The sequence below is a fragment of the Alternaria arborescens genome (assembly GCF_004154835.1).
Source record: "Alternaria arborescens strain FERA 675 chromosome Unknown contig_45, whole genome shotgun sequence".
NCBI classification, from domain to species: Eukaryota; Fungi; Ascomycota; class Dothideomycetes; order Pleosporales; family Pleosporaceae; genus Alternaria; species Alternaria arborescens.
The window spans coordinates 114622-136715 of record NW_021167900.1 but is presented as its reverse complement, the minus strand read 5'-3'; the positions used below and the strand labels follow the sequence as shown (position 1 = coordinate 136715).

The 22094-nt window shown below is 52.0% G+C and overlaps 5 protein-coding genes across 5 annotated transcripts; 2 read left to right on the top strand and 3 right to left on the bottom strand.

Annotated features, from left to right (window-relative positions):
- Window positions 1-792: 792 nt before the first annotated feature.
- Window positions 793-5715, top strand: AA0111_g11214 (Glucan 1,3-beta-glucosidase; the record flags this gene model as incomplete). Its single annotated transcript, XM_028645054.1, has 12 exons — window positions 793-1563; window positions 1619-1652; window positions 1726-1749; window positions 1811-1962; window positions 2020-2117; window positions 2174-2342; window positions 2411-2478; window positions 2533-2680; window positions 2740-3508; window positions 3563-4066; window positions 4128-4709; window positions 4769-5715. The coding sequence occupies 12 exons, from the start codon at window positions 793-795 to the stop codon at window positions 5713-5715; spliced, it is 4266 nt and encodes a 1421-aa protein (XP_028501201.1).
- Window positions 5716-6103: 388 nt separating this feature from the next.
- AA0111_g11213 (Kelch repeat-containing protein) lies at window positions 6104-8663 on the bottom strand (the record flags this gene model as incomplete). Its single annotated transcript, XM_028645053.1, has 4 exons — window positions 6104-7178; window positions 7234-7355; window positions 7404-8038; window positions 8093-8663. 4 exons carry the CDS (start codon window positions 8661-8663, stop codon window positions 6104-6106), a joined length of 2403 nt encoding a protein of 800 aa, XP_028501208.1.
- A 2609-nt stretch (window positions 8664-11272) lies between these two features.
- On the bottom strand, window positions 11273-15081 carry AA0111_g11212 (hypothetical protein; the record flags this gene model as incomplete). Its single annotated transcript, XM_028645052.1, has 2 exons — window positions 11273-14835; window positions 14934-15081. The coding sequence occupies 2 exons, from the start codon at window positions 15079-15081 to the stop codon at window positions 11273-11275; spliced, it is 3711 nt and encodes a 1236-aa protein (XP_028501207.1).
- Window positions 15082-15506: 425 nt separating this feature from the next.
- On the bottom strand, window positions 15507-18838 carry AA0111_g11211 (hypothetical protein; the record flags this gene model as incomplete). The annotated part of the gene is made up of 2 exons (XM_028645051.1): window positions 15507-18539; window positions 18590-18838. 2 exons carry the CDS (start codon window positions 18836-18838, stop codon window positions 15507-15509), a joined length of 3282 nt encoding a protein of 1093 aa, XP_028501206.1.
- A 590-nt stretch (window positions 18839-19428) lies between these two features.
- AA0111_g11210 (hypothetical protein) lies at window positions 19429-21122 on the top strand (the record flags this gene model as incomplete). The annotated part of the gene is made up of 6 exons (XM_028645050.1): window positions 19429-19590; window positions 19640-19776; window positions 19825-19968; window positions 20017-20246; window positions 20299-20511; window positions 20566-21122. The coding sequence occupies 6 exons, from the start codon at window positions 19429-19431 to the stop codon at window positions 21120-21122; spliced, it is 1443 nt and encodes a 480-aa protein (XP_028501205.1).
- Window positions 21123-22094: the final 972 nt, after the last annotated feature.

Genomic DNA, 22094 nt, shown 5'->3' with positions numbered 1-22094 from the left:
AAATGAGTTAATCCTCAAGACTCCACGAAGAGGGGAAATGACAATACTTGGCAGTGAGAAAAAAAATCTAGATGTATATCCCCAATCCTTCTTCTAGCCACAAACGGGCAATGTAGATTCTATTTGGGAGGCCTTACAGTGGCGGGTCTCACATTGACTTTTGATAAGGCTGTGAAAAAGCCTGCCGTGTCGGCTTAACTCTGTATAAGGCGTCCCAATCTAACGGCGTGTGATGTAGGTCCTGCAAGGGAGCTTCGCTTAGTGTGCGGGCCATGTTCGCAAGATATAGATGGCGGCCCGAAGACTACACGACCCGTGATCATCCCGCAAATGGCTGGACCCTGATTGTCATTAACAGCCTGCCTAAAGCAGTATGATGGCCGTCCGGGAACTCAGATTAATCGCAGAGTCTAGCTCAATTCGTAGCAACATTAATTCGCATCGCTCTGCCGCACACATCGGAAATACAGGCGGCCTGACGCAGGTACCATTTCCTTGGGGGCCTACAATATCGTACCTGCATTTCATCTAATTTTGCCCCGACGCAGCCTCCCGTCAGGGTCTACTTGGCGGATGTGGTGGGCTGTTTAATCTGACTAATGGATGAACCGGCCGGTACATGGCAGATGATTTTTGGAAGTGCTCGTTGAGTTGTAGAGCTTACAGCAAATTCGCTGCCGCTTCTCGCTCGACTATCCTTAATGCCACGATCTGCTGTTGTATGCTGGCGAACATCAAGTCGTCTATTCCTTCATCCTTCCAAGCTCTCCTTCAACTTGTCTGTCTTTAACTATGGCGCCTCATTCTAGGCCGCCGTTCGTCTTCAACACCCTCTTTACCATCTTTCTTCTACCATCACTGGTGACTCTCGTCTTTGGCCATGGGATCAATCACGCCGAAGCCCATCGCCAGATGAAAAACATCAGACAAGCAGATGCAAACAGTGTTCACGTTCCAGTAAACGGGACGACTGAATCACACCTGGGTAACTCGACTTCGGGGGATGCTGCTGCTCTTGTTGCTGCTGCTCTAGATGCTCTTGCAGTACGCAACAGGCTGCGCCTAGACAACCCGAGGTTCAACAGTTATGAAGTCTTACCAGCCGATATCCCGAGCGCGAACAAACCCACAGGTGACAACATTGTCCCCTCGATATTGGAATTCGCCGACGTCGCGTCTAACAGCACTTTGACAAAAAGAGCGCTCAACTCCACAGGTCCAATTAGCGAAGAAGCCAATCCCGACGGTGGTTACAAATACAGTGTGCCAGCAGAGCTTGTAGAAGCTGCTCGTATCCTCGCTGAGTCGACACCGCAACATGTTTCGACCGGCAACCAGAGCGACGTCGCCTCGAAGATCAAGGCTAAGTATGCCCTGAAAGTCAACGATACTAACGCGATGCCTGCGTCCTTCGCCATGACGGAAATGCCATCCATACTTCCTGTTTCTTCCAATCAGACGACTTCTCTCGAGTCTAGTGGTCTAAAGAAACGAGCGTCCAAGTATTGGATGGCCAACATGCAACAGCTAGGCTCTAGTCCCTTCGCACCCAAGGATTACAAGGTAACTATTCGTGCCATAACCACCTTTGATCTTACGTTGACAAGATGCAATACAGGTTTGGAGAGACGTGCGCGACTATGGTGCAAAAGGTTCGTTTCCAGCTCTCTGGCTCCCAGGAACTTACAGTTGAATGATCACTAATACTAAGTCTTTTCCAATCAGGTGATGGAGTCACCGACGATACGGGTAAGTCAAAGTTATCATCGAACTCTCATCATGCGTTCATGCTTACTCATTCGTTCATCAGCTGCCATCAATCGCGCCATCTCTGATGGCAATAGATGTGGTGCCAACTGTGGCTCGAGCACTATCCACCCGGCTGTCGTCTTCTTCCCCGCAGGAACATACCTCGTCAGCAGTTCAATTATTCAGTATTACAATACGCAGCTACTGGGTGACGTATGTCTCAAGCAACCATTCTACGACAAGTCATCTTGACTAACAAATGTCTTCTAGCCAATCGATGTTCCGACTATCTTGGCTGCTTCAAGTTTCGTTGGCCTCGGTGTCATTACCTCCAACCAGTATATTGGCCCAGGTCCTACTGACGAATGGTGAGTGCTAATCGGGTTCTGAGTTGACGCCATTCTCTGACTACAGTCCATTCTAGGTACGTTAATCAGAACAACTTTCTGCGAAGTGTGAAGAATTTCAAGATGGACATCACGCAAACACGCTGGGATGCGTACGTATGTGCGATTCACTGGCAAGTTGCTCAGGGTACCTCCTTGGAGAACATTGAGATGCACATGTCTTTCGATGAGAATACTACACAGCAGGTGAGTTGTGCGGCAGGCTTGAGATGCGCATCGTCACTGTTACCATTCATTGCTGACGTCCTACTAAGGGCATATATATGGAAAACGGCAGCGGAGGCTTCATGAGTGACCTGACCTTCGTTGGCGGAAACTTCGGGTGAGTGGCATCCATACTTATGTTGCATTTGTGACTGATGCATCAAACTACTAGCGCCTACTTTGGAAACCAGCAATTCACAACAAGCCATCTCGTGTTCGTCAACTGTAAAACCGCTGTGCAAGTACACTGGGATTGGGCATGGACGATGCAAGATATCGTTGTTGAGTCATGTAAAACAGGTATTGTGATAGTAGGAGGTGTAAGTGCCAACCACTTCAGTTCCCGAACAACTCAGATGCCGATACTGACGTAACTCAGGCTGGCGGTGTCGGAAGCACAGGTCAAGCTGTGGGGTCTCTTGTCCTTGTCGACGCTGTCATCGCCAACACACCTACCGGAATTAGCACCACGCTGTTCAAGGAGAACTCTACGTCTCTTCTTCTTCAAAACGTAGGTTTCTTCAATACGAAGACCGCGGTATACGAAGAAGCTGCAAAGAAAGATCTTCTGGCGGGCGGCAACGAAGTGAAGGTTGAGTCTTGGGGATTCGGTATGCTCAACACGCCTGATGGATCAACTTTTGTCAACGGCCAGAACATTCCCGCCGTCAAGCGACCAGAGATACTCCTTAGCCCAGACACGGCATATGCCGGCCCCAACCTCTACACAAGAAGGCGACCAAAGTACCTCGACATCGGCTCCACCCAAGTGCTCAACGTGAAAGCTCTTGGAGCCAAAGGTGACGGCAAGACGGACGACACCAACACCCTGAACGGTATCTTGGACTTGGGTGCCAGAACTTCGTCTGTGGTGTACATTCCGTTTGGAGTTTACATCGTCAAAGACACCCTCAAGATCCCGACTGGTTCACGAATCGTCGGTCAAGCATGGGCACAGATTATGGGAACAGGAGCAAACTTTGAGGATGCTTCGAAGCCCAGGCCTGTAGTCATGGTCGGTTACAGAGGCGAGGTAGGTAGCGTCGAAATCCAGGACATGCTTTTTACTGTTTCAGGACCCACGGCCGGCGCTGTGGTAGTGGAGTGGAATACGCGTGAGTCCAGCCAGGGCTCAGCTGGTTTATGGGGTGAGTATCGTAGGTGTCCTTTAAGTTCTTCCTCTAAGCTAACCTCTATTTCAGATTCGCACATCCGTGTTGGAGGAGCGATAGGATCGAAGCTGCAGAAAAACGACTGCCCCAAGCTCACCGGCACTGTCAACAAGAACTGCATCGCGGCTTCCATGCTCCTTCACCTAACGCCTCAGTCATCCGCATATGTAGAGAACTCGTGGATCTGGACGGCCGACCACGACTTGGATATCGTTTCACAGGATCAAATCGACATTTATGTCGCCCGGGGTGTCTTGGTAGAGTCTCAGGGCCCAACTTGGCTCTACGGGACAACTTCCGAGCACAATGTTTTATACCAATACCAATTCTCCAACGCCAAGAACATTTTGATGGCTATGATTCAAACGGAATCACCATACTTCCAGGATGTTCCTAAAGCCCCGGCCCCATTTCAGCTTGGCGGCTTCAGCAACGATCCTTCGTTCTACGACTGCTCTAGTAGCTCATCCAAGTGTGCCGTATCGTGGGGCGTACGCATCATTGACTCTAAGCAGATACACGTCTTAGGTGCTGGTATGTATTTTGCAAAATCTGTTTGCTATATAGTTAGCAAGGCTGACCTTACTCCAACTAGGTCTTTACAGTTGGTTCTCAAGGTATTCACAAGACTGTCTCAAAACAGAAGACTGTCAAGATCGCGTCTTTGAGATTGACCAGAGCACCAACGTCTGGATCTACAATCTCTGCACCAAGGCTGTTCGCGAGATGGTCAGTCCCGTCAAGAGCAAGGCCACCATGGCAAAAGACAATCAGAACGGATTTCTCTCTTCCATCCTTGCCTGGGTGCGCAACGGTACCATCGGAGAGCGCGATTTCCCCGGCTTCACCCTGTACAATGCGACTCAAGACGAGGATATGCTCGATGGTCTTTCTGAGGGATGCAAAACGGCATTGACAGGAATCATCAAGTGTGACTACTACGCTACACGCTTGCGCGAGCTCCGATACCGAGGCGCGTTGGAAAGCAAAAATCTGACAGATTCAGTCTGCGATAAGGGCTGCGGCCGATCGCTCAAAGCTTGGTTCGACACTGTGACTTTAGCTTGCGCGGGAGCCAAGGTGAACGACGCCATCCCTAATCGCTCTGGTGGCATCGTTTGGGCAGGTTGGAACGAGACGTGCCAGATGGACTCTGGTTCCGAACAATACTGCGGAGGTGAGTCGTCCCTGCACTCATACCCTGCCGTACATCACGGTCTAACTTTTCGATTCCAGATGTCATGAACAATTTCAAGACGGTATACGACATCAAGGATATGCCGCGAAATGAGCTGTGTTCATACTGTCACGTAGAGAGACTCCGAATGATGCAGTCAAGTGCCTACTCGACCTACGACGAGGATTGGAAAAAGGACTTGGAGTACGTTTACTCAACCTGCGGCCTGAGTGGACCCACTGCAGTTCCTCCGCCTCTCGTGGTAGTTGAGCCTGAGGCGCCCGGTCTCTGCATATCGGATCAGGTCTACACAGCTAAATCGGGAGACACATGCGACTCGATAGCGCTCGCGAATAGCGTCGCATCGGCAGCGCTAAAGATGGCGAACTCGAAGCTATACGGATGCAACGACATCAAAGCAGGCGAGGAACTCTGTCTCCCTTTGACTTGTCCCAAACTGTACACCCTCCAAAAGGACGACTCATGCGTTTCCATCGAAATGGCGCAGAACTTGACGCTGGGAGATGTCAGACGGTACAACCCGTGGCTGAACCTCGACTGTCCAAACCTCCACGTTGCGACGCCTGTGTTGGGAAGTGTGCTCTGTCTGGGGCCACAGGGTGCCAATGTCACCACAACCGCCACGCTCCCCAGCGGCCCCACGGCGGCGCCTGCGCCAGGCGACGGGTACACAGATGCTCCTGTCGATCCGCCCAAGGGGGCAACTGTTGCTAAGGGCACTACACTCCGCTGTGGGCGATGGTCTGTGGTTGCCGATGCGGCGCAGACATGCACGAGCATGTGTGTCCAAAATGGCATCACGTCGGAACTGTTCTTGGCGGCCAATCCGTCCCTCAATGCAGCAGATTGCTCGGCCTCGCTGAAGATGGACCAGGCGTATTGTGTTGGACCCGTCTGGCAATGGCAATCTGACCCTATTACGAGCATGCCAGAGCTGACTTCGACTGCTGCGCCACAGCAAACTCGATCCGCTAGTGGTGTTTAGATAGTGTCCTTCCTTGTAGAAGATAGATCCATCATTCTTGTATCTCGGTTTCGCGGTAGCAGTCACCTCCATTGTCGTCCCGATTTTAACCAAGCAGTCACGAACTCGCCGAGTAAAGTCGAACACAAGATTTCCAGTCTATATAGCAATTTGAATGACCAGCAAAGACAAGAAGGTAAATGCATTCTCGAAGACGTTATTCACCAGTCATTCATTACTTGTGTATATCATTATTACTTATCCAATTCGGCCATGTATATATCCCAGCCATACCCACAATATCCTTTAATACAAAGTTCTTATCATCGCTCATGAAACGGAATATAAAAGGGGGAAGGAAAACGCAACATGGCGTACCCATCTGTCCTGCATCCCATTCATTCATCCATCAATCCCTATTGATGACTCTCAAACTCCGCCTAGGATTCAACAAAACACCCTTGGCGCCCCAGAAACTCGGCTCTTGACCATCCAACAATCCATCCACAACACTCCCTTCACTATTTCTCCTCCCCCACTGATCCCCCGCGCCTCCATAAGCAGTTGCATCACCCACACCACTATTTCTTCTTCCAATGTCAAATGAGCCAGCAGCAGCGCCACCGTGACTGCTCCTACCACCCATGGTACCCGGCGGCCTCTCCGAACTGTTTGTACCCGAAGACGAAGTAAACGTGCCCCCTTGCTTCTCCGCAGCATTAGCCCGCGTTTGCACAGCGGCGGCATGTGACTTCCAGATCTGGACTTGACGGCGGTAGATCCACGCGCAAAACGCAAAGTACGCAGCGATAACCGCAAAGACACCTGCAATCACACCAGCAATGATGGCACCAATGTTCGGTCCGCTGTCGCCTGATGAGCTACCCTGAGGGTTCCCGTTGATGACGTTGGTAATCGTCGCGCCGTCCGGTCCAGTCATGGTGTACGTCTGCGGTTTGCCAGTTGCGAGCGGGCCTTGGGTGGGTGTCTGGACGGGAGCAGTGAGCGTTGCGCCGCCTGTTGCTGCGCCACCAATGACAGACTGGACGGCGTCCGGGACAGCATAACCATAAGAGCCCTCGATACCTGCATTGACGCCGAAACCGCGTTGGTTGATTTGTTGGGCGAGAGGGTTACCGGTGCTACCTTTGTCCTTGGCGTTGTATCCCTGAAGCGCGTTCTTGCCCGTTACGGCAGTGAATTGGTTGCTCCAGCCCAAACTGCTCATGTTGAAGACGTAGATGCCAGGGGCGTCGCAGCCAAGATCTGTGTTGTAGCCACCGAGAACAATCATTTGAGCGTCCCAGACTTGGCAGAGGTGGCCGGCACGAGGAGGGGGGATGGAGGCTTTGTCGGTGCCTTGGTCGACCTCGATCCAGGAAAATGAGGGGATGGAGAGGATCCACATGTCATCGCGTTGGGTTTGGGTGCCTGGGTCGCCGAGATCTTGACCGGCGAACATGTAGATGTTGTATGATGAGCCGCTAGCAGTGGCGTTAGTACGGATGTCGAGTGAAAATGAAGCTTGGCTGGACTCACTCTGCAGCAGCTCCTACGACAGTACAAGGGTTGACTCGGTACTTGGGCGTCTTCCCGGAGGTACTTTGCTTGTACCAAGTCGATGTCGAAATATCGTAAACATCGATGGTGTTCATTTGCGTCTGAATTCTGTTAGTATCTTGAAGTCATCTCGGCACAACCGAACCTACAAAAGTAGCATTATCACCGCCGGTCAACCCAATTAGGAGACCCTCGTCACCAAAACCAGGAACGTAGACAAGAGAACTATCCGCGCGTTCAGGGAACGAGGCCGTGTTCTGCAATCCACCGTAGGTAATATTGCGCCATGCGCCATCGGATCCAGCCGTCTTTCCATCGCCCAGCGACTCAACAGCATTGTTAGTCTGTCCCGGGAAAGTAAACTCCAGCAAGCTCTTCAGGTACACTCGCGGAGTCTGAATGCTCCAGCCCTCGGTCGTGAGAAAGTCGAGATGACCAGCAAAGTAGAAGCCCCTGCCCAGCGTAGGAACAGTAAGACCAGCGCCTTCGGCAACGCGTTGTACAGATTGACCAGCGTCCTCCGCCTCCTGTCCAGCTGAGGTCTTCGGGTCGGCGTGTTCGATCCATTGCTTGCCGCCAATGTTGTATTCCCAAATAGAGTTGTTCGTGGGGTCGGCTTGCGGACTATCAGAGAACTGACCGCCGTATAGCCAGAGCGAATCGTGCGATGCCCAGAGTTGGCCGAGCGAGACGGCTGGTGGTCCTTGTGGCTTGGGCAGACCGGTCAGAGCGGGAGAGCTGACTTGCCAGGATTCGGTGAGATCGAGCGTGAGGAAATCGTTGTCTGGGTCAAGTTAGCATTGCGCGCAAATGCGATGATTTGCAATTCGCTACATACTCCATGTGTCCTGGGTCTGTTGGCCATCGGTGGTTCGGCGGAATCCGTACATGTATAGTGTCCCGTTCACGACGGCGCTTTGTCCGCTCCACCGTCTACACGCATCAGTCGGGCTATCCTCTCGTCGCACGAGCATCGAGCGTTCAGAGTTGGCCTGAATAGCGTGCGTTGGAATAGTACCACCCCGTACTCCAATGTGTTTGAGGGGATTGAGTTGGATAATTGGTAGCATCAGTGCCAGTAAGACACTGAAGAGGCCAAATCGATATAACTTGGTCGGGATAAACGATTGCGATGTGGTGATGTACGAGTCGTTTGCGTCGTCCTCGTCGCATGATTCCCAGTCATCTTCGTCGTCGGCCAACCTCTCTCCCTCGGCATTGAAGATACTGTTCGTACTCCTAAATCTGAGCATCTTCGCTGGCCGCAGCCGCCTCAAGCTCTTCCCATGTGTCGGTATAGGACTCCTCTCCTCTTGGATTCTGTTCTCGTCCACCAATCCAACCTCTGTGAATATCGACATGCGGCGGCCCTCAGCACGTGTCGCAGGCTGTGCTCGAACCCGCTCCATGACTATCAAAGTATTATCGCAAACTGCAAACTCGGTGGTGCAACGCCTGTGGTCGCGTGCGCGCGTGCAAAGAGCGTAAAACGGGCCGTTTGAAAGCGAATACGAATCGTGTGTCGCAAACGTAAAAGGGTTTCCGTCGTCAAGTGAATGAGGTGCAAAGGGTTCGCGGCTAAATGGTCAAGATGACGTCGTGTTATTCAGGAACAAGGTCCGCACCCTTGACCGATTCCGCCTCTTCACTCGTCGAGGGACGGGACAACAGCCGGGGACTATGTGCCGATGGGCGTGAAAAGAAAATGGTTCGATTCGACGGCAACTGGTAACAAGAGATTCGATCGGTAAGCAAGCGCAGGACGCTGATTTGCGTCGAGGTCAAACAGCCGGAATGACAAGCAGGTGTTGTGTTAGCGAACGACGACGGCCACAGCGGAATGGTTTGTAGCGAGCAGGGCAGTGCAGAAATGAATCAACAGAGCCAAATCAGAGATGATTAGGATAGTACGAGTAAGATGGAAGGGGAAAGGCAAACACTCCAAATGTGGAGTGCATACTGACGGCCTCGCTTCATCCCCTCGCCTCATTGAACCCGAGAGACGACGCTGACTGGCCCGCGCAGCCGTGGATAGACAAGGTGCGTCATGGAGGACGCCGGCAGGGTACGACTACGTGAGCAGGGTACACCAAGAACGGCAACGATCGATAATGCTGATAAAGGCGATTGGCTTTGCAACGTTCCAAGCCCGCGCCGCATTGGTCACGACACGGCGGTTTGGCAAGGAGAGGAGCAGTCGGACGAGTGATGGACTAGGGATCATTCCCTGCGCTAGGGCCCACTTGGCTTGGCCTATGTCAGGCGCTGCGGGCATGTCATCCTGGAGTAGACTTGGAAGGTCGTTGTGACGAGGCGGTCATGATGTCCTCAGCCTATGACACTTGTTTCCGCCGCCAGCTTTTCCACCTTCCTCTTGTCTACTTTTTTACCTTGTCTTGAACGTTTCGCAACCTTCATGTCCAGCAGTAGAATGTGACTGGGTTCTGCCTTCCCCCCTCCTTCGACACCCACTTTCAATCAAAGTAATAAATCACACCACCCACCCGTACGGCGCGAACAGCGTATGTCCGTATTGTAGACCCTAGCTAATACGTTTACGGGTCCCCCGGAGATTTCGATAGCCTGTGCAGCGTGCAGTAGCTCTTGGCGCGTGTTTCGTGACCCCTCTAGAATTCTAGTTCATGTTTAAATCTATTTTCGCGCATCCGTTGCGCGTGTGCCACGGTGCTGGAATGTACCGTACTCTTTTTTTTTTTTCTCCCTTTCTTGTTACCGACCGCCGTTGTTGTGCTGGGTCAACGGGCGTAAGCGCGTTGAGGGTGGCGGTGCAGCTGTTTCGTTTGTTCTAGATGTTTTCGGACCGCACTGCATCCGAATGTACAACAGCGACTTTGCCTTCGCCTTCGCCCGTCGCATCGAGTGATGCAGGGTTTTTGCTAGGCATAGCCATGACTGCGCTACACATGCGAAGCGCCTATCGTGTGGCTCGGCGTGGGTAACAATGGGGAAGGCGCGATCTCGGGTGCCAACCGAGTCAAGTGGCGATGGGCTTGCTTGGGCACTGGCTTCGTCCATACAGGTCACGACGACAAGTTGCATAACCGGGGGCTTGGCAACTGAACGAAGCCTGGATTTGTGCGGCTGAAGGTGCTGCGGTGCTCGACAACACACTGCCTCTGGTGGACCATGAATGAATTGGAAAGACCTGTAATATACGATGCAATAATCACCGAATGTGTTCGAGCAGTTTCCATATTAGTCTTCTAGAGAAGCGATGCGTTGCATGCATGTAGACAATACAGCACGAGATCGAAGTGCTCGAGCATTGCGGGACCGAAGCACGTAGTGACCGGCTTAGCTTTGGTAGTAGTGTTGGTTTAGTCCCATAGGCCAGAGGTCACGCAGACAAGGAATACGAGGCTGGAGATACTACTAGATAAGCCAGCACATTGCCTAGTAGGTTGGAAGTCAAACGTACGTATGCTTCTAGTGGACAATCTCAATGACATCTATCTAAATGCTCCTTTGTAGATTACAATACTTGCAAAACACAACAGATCTTTGCATAATTAATGTCTCGCGAATTACATCAACTTTATTTGTCCCTCACACGCGCTACTTGTAAATTATTCACACGCTAAGGGTAAGCAAAAGCAGCGAGAAGTGCTCACGGGTTTATTGTGCCTTGTAAAGCACTCCAAGCACACTACAATAAATATGAAAAAGTACGTTGTACCATCTCGGTACTTAACGAATTAAGAAAATCTATGCATACTTCATATCAGAGCACAGATATCTAACGTTGGTAGCTGACAGCTTTTCTTTAAATCTTTTCCCCAAATCTTCACTCTTGTACCAAAAGCGTACCATGTCACGCATTCGTCAAACTACGCCTCATGCATAACCATGTACTTCTACCACTATTGTACACACGAAAATGCGAAACCAATCATTCCCGAGTCAATAACGACCCGACCCAATAGCCTTTTATTCCGCCAGTAGAAAAAAAAAGGAAGGAAAGAAACTTCCCCTTGTCCTAAGCCTTAAAGCACTCTCCCTACTCCAGCGAATAATACTCCTCAATCTCACCCCCATGCTCCCCACTAACAAAATCCATAATATCATCCACCGTTCCCGGCAAATCCTCCGTATCAACCTCCTTCCCACTATCCTTAATCAACTGAACCATGTCCTCAAACGCCGTCCTCAGCGTCTCTTCTGACCAGATGTAATTGCGATCCTCGGTTGACATTTCTTCGGCAACACCTTCCCAGTCGATATCGCCTTCTTCCTCATCACGACGTTCTTGCAGTCTGGCAATGAGGTCGTAGAGGTCGCCCCATTGCATTTTGGACGAGTCGGACACGATGGGTTTTGAGGAACCGGGGTTGGTGGTTGGAGTAAGACTGGATTGAGATTTTTCCTCATCGTGGGGCAGGGTCTCGTCTTGCTTCTGGGGCGGCGTGGCATCGCTGTTCGCATCGGACTGATTGCCGTCCACGTCCGCTGCCGGGCTATGGGGCGGGATACTCGCTTGATCCACCTCTTCGCCGAAATGCTCCTCATCCTCCTTTTGGGATGTAGCATCACTATTCGCTTCTGACTGGTCGTCGTCCAAGTTTTCTGCAGGGCCGTTATGCGTGACATCGAGTTGTTTCTCTTCCTCAGCAAGCTCCTCGTCGTCTTTCTGCGACACAACGTCACCACTGTCCGCTTCTGACTGCTCAGCGTCCATATCTTTTGCTGGACTGTCCGGCGCAACACGGGGCTGATCGTCTTCATCCTCAATCGGATCGTCGTCTTCGTCAATATCCCGTGGTTCTTCGTGGCCATCGTCCAGTCGTTGATTTGGAACATTGTTGGGCCTGATGCTAGATGCGGATGTTGTATTTTCCTCCACATCGTTGCCATTGCTCCCTACTTGCTCGGACTGGTCTTCCTCTCGGAGCTCCAGATTTTCAACCGATTCCTTTGCCGCTTTTGATTTCCGCCGTTTCTTCGGCTCCTCCGACTCGGTATTGCCATTCTTCCGTGATCGCCCACGTTTCTTGGACGGCGGCGACGAACGTGTCGTGTTTTGATCGACATTAACGTCCTCGTCATCAGGATCCTCTATCTCATCCCTGATCTTACTCTTCTTCGACTTTTTAGGCTTCTCACCCTCCATACCCTGAATCTTCCCGGACTTTCGACGTTTCTTCTTCGTCGGCGAGCCATTCGTTTCCCTGTTCGCTTGTTCGTCTTCGTCTGAATCATCAACGATGTCATCTGGCTCAGTCGTACGGAAATTCATCGATTTCTTCACGACTGAGCTCTCGCGCAGAGAAGGGCGACCACGTTCCTCCGATGGAGGCGCGTCGTGGACTTCATCGTCGTCCGACGTGTTGATAAACATCTGCGACTTGATAACATGATGACCTCTAGGTAAAGGTATCTGACCCTCGCCCTGCTGCGGTCTACCACGTTTCCTAGGCGTCGGGTCGGATGCCGTAAGTCCAGAAAGTGCGGACTTGTTCGTTCTCGGCTTGTGCTCCACCTCAATGTGCGGTGGAGGGTTGCGTTTCTGCAGGTTCTTCCATTTCGCCACGACCTGTATCCGGCTTCGAGTGTTGTCCATCTCACGACTGACTTGTTGCCAATTGATGTGTTTGATCGTATATTCATCCACGGGCGGCAGTCCTTGTTCAGCGCGGTAGTCTTCATCTCTCTGGGCAACTGTTGTGATGGCACGGATGAAGATCTCTTCTTCTTCTGGCTCCCAGCGTGAAGACTTTAGCTTGTCACCGTATTGCAGGTAGTCGCGCCATCGATTTTGGCAGTCGTGCATTGATCGATCGCCCATACCTACTTCAATCACTTTCCACTTGTTTGGGTGTTGCGAGTACAGATCCCTGAGTAGCTGGTCCTCTTCATCGGTCCATGCTCCACTCTTGAACATGTGGTATGTTTGCCGGATGTGTCTTCTCATTCTGTCAAAGGAACGTTTTGTGGTAATGTTTTTTATGTCATTCCAAAACTCGGCGCTCTCCCGCGCATTGTCCATATCTTGTGGCGTCCAGTCATTCTTTCCCGATACTTCACCGTTGGTACGGTTGAGAGCGGGGTCTTGCTTACTCCATTGGATGATTCTTACGAGCTGAGGTATCTCCAATTCCTTCCTATCTTGATAATCCCGGACAGCTCTTCGGATCAGCTCTTCTTCATCCGCAGTGAAATCGCCCGTCGTCCGGAGATCTGGGGGATAGTTCACGGTATGATCCACGCCTGCTAGAGCCCTCTCCGCTGCGGTACCCGTTTGGACGTTCTTTCTCTTATAACTGAACTTGCCACTCTCCCGCCGCGGCGTAGCTTTCTTCGTGGTTGATTTTCTCTTTTTCTTTTTCTCCCTCTTTTCAAATTCGTTGCGACTGCTGTCGTCGGGTGGAGGGTCGCGGTTACTGTCTTCGTCGCTAGAGATAGGCTCCCGCATGATAGTGTCTTCGTCATCATCGCCGCCTAACGGCTGCCCGGGTGCCCGCACAGCAGTAGCTGAGTTATGAGCCTCGTCATTGGTCTTCCTCGCCTTCTTCAAACTACTTCGCGGCTTACGAGTAGATGCCACCCTAGGAGTATTAAGTTGTCCAGCACCTCCAGGCTGTACAGGACTGTTGATGGCAGCCGCAACTCCAGCATTCATAGCGTCCATGTCCTGTGCGTCACCGTCCCCGCCGTGGCCATTCGTGGGACGTGGATCATCGTCGGGAATCTCGTAGATGTTCTTCGACTTCGCGATCGGGGTTCGCGGCTTTTTGATTCGTTTTAGTTTGGTCTTCTCGGTGCTCCGTAATAAGTCGCCGTCTTCGTCGTTGCCGTCGTGAAGATCATCTTGGATGAGATCCCTTACTCTAGTCGCGCTCTTCGCGCTACCGATCTTCCGCCGCTTGGGTGTGGGTGTTCCGTTTACAAGTTCAGTCGCAGCTTTGCGCCAATGTCCGCCTTCCAAATCTGGTGTATCCTTCGACTCCATGTGCGATCCCGATTTTGCATCGTCGCCTTGTGAAGGCCTGTGTTTAGACGGCGCGCGCGAAGGAGATAGTGCCTTTTCTAGGAGCATGCTTATGTCTCTATCGTGGTCAAAATCGTCTTCCTGAATGTTGTCGCGGCTGAGTCGATCCCGTTTTGTGCGCTTGCTCTGCTTGTATGTGCGTTTGCTTTTCGTGGCGCTGGACGGGACGATGTTGCTGGACGGAATGACATGGTTGGCAGTGGGCGACGCGGCGGACGTATGCAGAGACTGTGCAGGAACTTGCGAGTCTGGCACTTCGATGGCAGTCGAACGCATGAGGCCGTTGGTAGTGGAAAGTTCGGGTTCCGGTTGGGAGGCTGGGAAGGGAAACGGAGAGTCGTCTCTCTGAGCTAGCAAGTCCTGAGTCGCGGCCGGAGATAGCGCAATACTACTCTGACCAGACTTGTGCGCGCCTTTTCGCTTGCGCTTCTTTGGTTTGGACGACGAGGGGTCGTGGCTGCCGTTGACCTGAGAGAGGCTCATGTTTTCGCGATTGGTGCCATCGGCGGCGGCGGCGCGCGTGTCTTCCTCGTCCATGAGCTGCTGCGACGCGGCTACATCATCCATGTTGGGGCCTACAACTCCAATGCGTTAGCCGTGTCCTCGCACAAGAAAACGTACTTTGGTGGAGCCAAACAGTAGCATTAAAAGCGCGTCAGGCTCGTGTACTTACTAAAGTGGGCCTTGCGCTTGGTGGCGGGGGAAGCTACCATCGAGGTGTTTGCGACGCGACTGGGACTCGGAATAGGCTGCGAGGAGGTCATGCCCATCTTCTTCCTAAGGTCTGTGAAGAGCGCATATCCAGGGCTAGATCCGAGCATTGCTGGTGCCGTGGTTCCTCTTATACTCTAAACCTTGGTGACAACTCGAGAAAGTGACATGTCGCGTTGCATGCACTTGTGGTCCCTGGCTAGTAAAAGTGGGGCCGCACCGTCTCCGATCACCGGTTCATCCATACAGAGCAGCCGTTCTCCCCGCTCACTTTGCACATGGCTTATCTCGCATCACATCTCTTCAAGGTAGACTCGCGCCGCAGGCTTTTGGTGTCGCATATGGTGCTCCGAAGATGACAGGTCGACGTCTTCTTTCGACACCGTGCTGGAGTGAAAAGTAAAACGAACTGACTAGAATATATAGCAAAGCAGAAAGGTGGGCGATGACTGATATGATGACAATTTGGGGCTGTGATGCTCCTCGAAACTACGCTTTCTAACCTGAACCTTTCTATACGCATTAAACCTGTCCTTTATGCTCCCCACTCCTCCTGCAACCTCTCAATAACCTTCTTTACATACTCCACATCCGTCACGCTCGGGATAGCCCTCATGCTCTCGCTCTTCGCGCTCGTCTTTTCCGTTTCATATACCAAAACGCCTTTGTTCTTCGTACTCGAGCCATGCCCGTACTTGCTCTCGAACCAATCGAGCAGCTTAATGGGAGGATTTTTCTTGGGATCTTGCTCCGAGTTGCGCAGCCTCTCCATCCATTGGTCTGTAGGTAGGGTTTCGAATTTGAAGCCAGCGGCAGCAAGAGCAGGAAGCATGTCGCGCGTCCAGTGGAAGCGGGTGGGGTTGAGAACGTGGTAAACGAGGTCAGGCGGGGGAACCTCGACGAAGCTGGGGCGTCTGGGGCGTCGGCGACCACGAGGAATGTAGTCCGAACGTACGGGTGAATACGCGGGTGAGGTAGGGTTATTTTCGAGCTCCTTGACTGGATAAGGGTCGAAACCAGCACCCCTGGGTGAGCCGGGGACGAAATCAGATTCTGGGTCTTCGCCGGGGACGTCGCAACAATCAAGGATGATGCGGGCGGCATGATCCACAGGCAGCCAGGACATTTCTTCGTCGAGAGCCGGAAGCGCTCCCAGCGTAACGGCGGTCTGAATCATCAGCGGTATGCCCTCAGTGGTATTCCACTGCCCGACTTTGGAGTCGCCGACGAGTTGGCCTACTCGTAGCACTCTGGCGTCGGCACCGGCCTGTCTCGCGGCGTTGAGAACAATGTGCTCAGCAACATATTTCGAGCGCGCATAGCCCGTTTTCTGGACGTGCGAGATATCCGTCACAGGACCTTCTGGTACTGTTCCTGGTCGTGGTGTTGCAGCTGCGGAGGAGACGGATGAGCAAAAGAAGAAGCTAGCAGGCCTTTCTCTGCGGCTGTCTCTCTGACAAAGATTTATGAGGTTTTTCACAGCGGCTATGTGCTCGTTTTCGAAGCTCTGCACAGAGATGTTGAAGTTCACCGCCCAGGCGCTGTGGATGACCAGGCCGACACTCCAGGAAAGCCTCTCAAATCTCTCTTTCCCTAGGCCAAAGTCTGCTTTACTAAGATCGGCTGGAAGGGCGACGATCTTCTCGAGCTGCTCTTGTGTGGGACTGAGGCCTCGCACAGATAAGCTTTCCAATGTTCGCTTTAGTGCAACGAAATCAGAGGACGCTCGAACGAGAGCATACACCTTGTCAACCTCGTAGCTCTCCACAAGTTGTGCGAGCAAGTGAGCACCCAGTCCTCCGGTAGCTCCGGTCAAAACAACGTGACGTGTCCCGTAGTTTGGCCGCTTGGTAGGTATGACATCCGAGTACTTCGTGATCAGGTCGTTCATAATCTGTTCGTGGCCTTGTGCATCTTCCGTCTCACCTGTACGTAGCCCATGCAGGTAACGAGCAAGCGCAGCGATGTTACCAGTTTCGTACAGCAAGTTCTGTCCCACTTCGGCTTGCTTGCCTCCCAGATCAATTTCCTTCTTGATCAAGCTCCACATCCGCAGACACTGCAGGCTATCGATACCGCAGGCGAAGAAGTCTGACTCGGGAGAGCCTGGTTCCACACCAAGCTCTTCACGAAACCGTCGAGACAGATACGCCTCGAGTTCCGGAAGCGGCAGTGCTACGGACCCGCTGGTATCGTTCTCAAACTTCTCGTATGCGTCTTGGATCTGCTGCTTGAACTGCTCGTAAACCTGGGCGCGGATGAAAGTGCTCTTGTCTGTGGTAGCGTACTTTGTTCCAGACGGCAGCACGACGATAAGATCTCGCGGAATGCGAGAGAAGCTTTCTGCGCGAGAGTTTGCGTCCTCGACAGCAGGCCAGATGTGCTGCAGGAACTCCTCGTTATTCATGTCGGCCGCTGCGTCAGCCTTGATGATCACAATGCCTGGAACTGTCTTGCCGTCTCCAAAAACGATGGCTTCTTGGACAAGCGCTTCTTGACGTATCCGGCCTTCGATTGGAATTGGAAGTACCTTCTCCCCGTTGACCAATGTCAAGCGGTCGTCCAGACGTGAGACGTACTTCCAGTGGTTAGGCTTCGTAGGGTGTTTCGCAAAGAGATCTCGGGTGCGGAAAGAGTTAGGCGGGTCGTCTGAGTTTATGGTACTCTTCGACTTGAGACCATCGAGAGCGACGCACTCGAATATGTTCGGTGCGACCTCGTCCATCAGGAGATACTGTTGGACTTGGGGCAGTATGCGAAGGTAATTCCAAGCAGTGTCACCTGGTGGTCGGACAGATGTCATGACACGCCCGGTTTCGGTCGCGCCGTAGTTTGCGCAGACATTGACGCCGTGCTTCACCAGCTTGTCACCCAGGTCGTCAGGACAAGCACTGCCTCCGTACATGATCAGATCAATGTCGGCTAGCGCTTTGAGTCCTTGATCTGAATCTGCGAGGAGTTTCAGAACATAGGGTACGCAGAATAAGAGATCCGGCTTTACATGCTCAATCGTGGCTAGGAGGTTCTGCTTCGTGATTGGGTAGTTGTAGTTGACGTAGTACATGGGCTTTCCGGAGTAGATTGATCGGAAGGTTTCGTAAAAACCGAAGCTGTGGAATAGCGGCTGTGTCATCAAAGCTTTCCGATCGAGGTTCAGCGCGAACGTCGCGATGCAGCTTCTATGAGTGAGATAGATGGGTTTTGGTAGGCCTGTCGATCCCGATGAATGAATGATGACAGCTCTCTTGGGGTTCTCGCGTTCTGGGTCGTATGTGCGATGGAACACTGGTGCGTCCACCTTGTAGTAGTCGTGGTGCTCGAGCGTCTCGAGCACAGTGATGCTCCTCTCATTGCGCACTTGCACCAAAGCATCGTGGAAATGGGCAGTTGTGAGTATAGTGTCGCATTCAGCTTGTTCAAGCAATGAACATATTGCTGGACTGGCGAGCCGCGGGGATAGAAGAAGAGCGGCATAGCCTAGCCTGTTCAATCCAAGGAGAGTGATGATGAACTGCAGAGAAGAAGGAGCGAGTATTGCGATGGTTGGTGCCTGAGCAAGTAAAGAATCCTGTTCTCGCTGTCAGATGTGACTTCTTCGCCGGTTCAGCTCCCACCTACCGCTGGCTTCAGCCCTCTCCGTTGTAACGCGTCAACTGCCGCATCAACATAGCTGTCAATCGCCTGTGCTGAATGGTCTTCATAGTCGGTGAGACCTTCTCTCGGAAAGCAAAGCAGGGGAGAATCTCCAAGTTCCGATGCTCGTCGCTTGATCAGCTCGTCGATGGTATGGATTGCGTCATCGCTTCCAGCGAGACGAAGCGCCGGCGTAATCGCGTGCTCCTTTGTTTTTGTCAATAAGCCAGGCATGATGATATGTCTGATTAGCTGGTACTTACAAAAGCAAGCTCTTGTACCATGGTATCTATACTGTCTTGAGCCGCCGTGGTTCCGATGTTCCCGATATTTCCGATCGCACGTGATATCAGAGTGTCGGATAAGAATTCCGCTGGGTTGATGCCAGATTACTCACCCACATCATCACGCGAGGAATTCTTTTCCGCAGGATTCAGCCTTCATGGATAGTTTCAGGTTGTCGGGTAGCGGGGTAAGTCGATCCGCTGCAAGCAGATAAATATCCCACCAACGACTGCTGTCGACTGTGTCGGGACTACTTCGGGCGGCCGGAGTTCTCGACCCCATATCGTCTTTATCTTGTGTGTTGAGTCCGTGTATGCTCGACCAGCGCACGAGCACATTCTTTTGCACACCGGATATGCGAACCCCATGGGGCACGGGGCTTCCCCCGCATCTCGGCATGCAGCGATCCCTGGATCAGCAACAAGTTACGTCGCCAAGGTCGTGGAGTCTGGGGAAGAGAAGGACTACAAAGCTGGCTGTTGTCTGGGGACAACGAGGCATCATCAGCTTCGGAGGTCGCAAAGCTCCATCTATTCACTATGGCGACTCCATCCAATGATATCAAGTCCAAGGTCTCAATCGAGCATATTGATACACTAGACAAACCGCAAAATGTCGTTCCCTTGGATAAATTTGGAGCAGCGACCGAGTATACTCCTGAAGAGAAATCTCTGGTCAGGAAGCTTGACACCCACATGATGGTAAGCCAGTTCTGGAAGCATATGGAAAGCTCGTTGCTAACAACCACAGCCAATGCTTTGGGTCATGTACTTCATGAACTTCCTTGATCGTAATGCCATCGTTAACGGAAAGATCAACGGCATGGACAAGGATCTCAATTTGCAGGGGACAGAATACAACACATGCGTGAGCATCTTCTTCGTCGGGTAAGAAGTTCGTCCGCCACCCTAAGGTCCTTTTTGACCCTTGCATAGTTATCTCGTGGGGCAGGTACCCTCAAATATGCTCTTAACTCGCGTCAAGCCCTCCCACTACATGGCTGGTTGGACGATGGCGTGGGCAATCGTATCGACACTGATGGTTCTTGTGAAAGACTACCACGGCATGTTGGCATGCAGGTATGATTAGCTTGATTACATGTGAAAGTCACGTACTCATATCGACAGACTTGTACTTGGAATGACGGAGGCGCCGTTCTATCCGGGAGCATTGTACATGATCAGTTCTTTCTACACGCGTAAGGAGACCGCAACAAGGATGTCGGTGTTCTATACTGGTAACCTGCTTGCGAGTTCTTTCTCTGGCCTCATCGCAGCTGGAATATTTGCTGGACTGGACGGCAAACATGGTCTAGAGGGATGGAGATGGCTGTTTTTGATACAGGGAGTCTTTACAGGTACGCTTAGACTGATCCCGCTTCATATTACCAACGCTAATTCAGCCTCCAGTTCTCATCGCGGCGATAGCCTTTTTCCTCTTACCCAACGCACCCCTCCAAACCCGCTGGCTCTCTCCAGATCAGCGACAACTAGCACACAGCCGCATCGAGCAAGACACTACCCAAAAGCAAGACAAGGTAAACGTCTGGAAAGGTCTCCGAGAGGCAGCAGTCGACTACCGCACCTGGATCTTTGCACTCATGCAAAACCTCCATTTGTCAGGTAAGTTGTGCCTATACGAAATGCATTTGAGACATACACTGACTTCGTATTCAGCGAATGGCTTCAAGAACTTCCTACCAACAGTCGTAAAGACATTAGGTTTCAATCAGACCATCACCCTCGTACTGACCTGCCCTCCGTATCTCATCTCAGCCTTTGTGTCGGTAGCAGTATCCTGGTCATCTGGTCGGTTCAATGAGCGCACCTGGCACATCACGCTCTCCAAAGCCGTCGCGATTGTGGGCTTCATCGTAGGGACTGCCACCTTGAACATTGGCGCGCGATATTTCGCCATGGTGCTCTTCGTAGGAGCGACCTATGGTGTCAACAACATCGTGCTGGCTTGGACCGCCGCTGTGCTCGGCCAGACGGACGAGAAGAAATCAGTCGCGTTGGCTATCGTCAATACGTTGGGCAACCTCTCCTTCGTTTACACGCCGTATCTGTGGCCGGACACCGACGCACCGCGCTTTGGCAAGGCCATGTACGCGAGCGTGGGCTTCTCGGCGGGTGTGGTGCTGTGTGCGTGGGTGATGAGACTTGTCTTGATGAGAGACAACAAGAAGATCCGTGCATCGGACAACGAGGCTATCAACTTCTATGTTTACTAGAGAAGCGAAGGAGACCACCCAGGAGATCTCTTGTCGTTGGCTTTTGCCTTTCATCGTAACATGGGATGGCAGAGTGAGAGGAAACGGAAGTTGCAAAGCGCCAGGAAGCTCAAGGGAAAGCAAAAAGGAGTGATAGCCTATAGTGTAGCACAAATTGCTGATGTGGCGCACCAGTACGAGAGTTTGTTATCGCGTTGATGGTGCATGTTGACAGCCCTTCCTCTCGAAGTCTGGTGTATGCCATCGCTGGAGCGTTGGGGGTTACTTTTGCATTTTGCGCACCAGCCTTCTGTCAGATATCCATACCCTTACCAGTCATTCGCGCCAGTTGCTCTGTAGACCTTGCTATGGAAATCGTAACAGGGCGTTGCACTTATATAAGGAAAGCTGTGCTCGAAGCAGACTTTGGTCGGAGTCGTGAGCCGGTGAACAGATTACGGTTCGATGTTCTCGCCCCCCTGGCAACCCCTGCGCACCACTCAGATGCGCCAGCAGCAGCTATGTTCGCCGTACAGCGTCTGCATGTCAGAGATTTGCTTGAATATTTTCTCGATATTTCTTCCTCAATCGACTGGCAAGCCAGTCGCATCAATGAAAAAAAAAGTAGCCTGTCAGATTGCCGTCAACGTCCTGCCTTCCAGCGCAACACGAAGTCGCAAACCAGTCAGCTGAAGATCATCGCCACGCGCGCCGAAGCACCCGTATAAAGCCTCACTCCGGGACATCGAGGCTGATAGTCATCAACCAGGATGGAGATTCTGTGGCTACTTAGAGTAACTCAGAAGAGGATGCATACTATTAGAAATGATTCTATGAAGTATGATCGACATAATGAACAGAAAGGAGGACGAGGGACGATGGGTTTATATACCCAACCAGAGGCTGTGCACGGGGCAGGTATGCACGGATGTGCGAACGAGTGAAAGTTTTTCGGGGGCTGGAAAGATCCACTGCATTGCCGATACTCGCCGT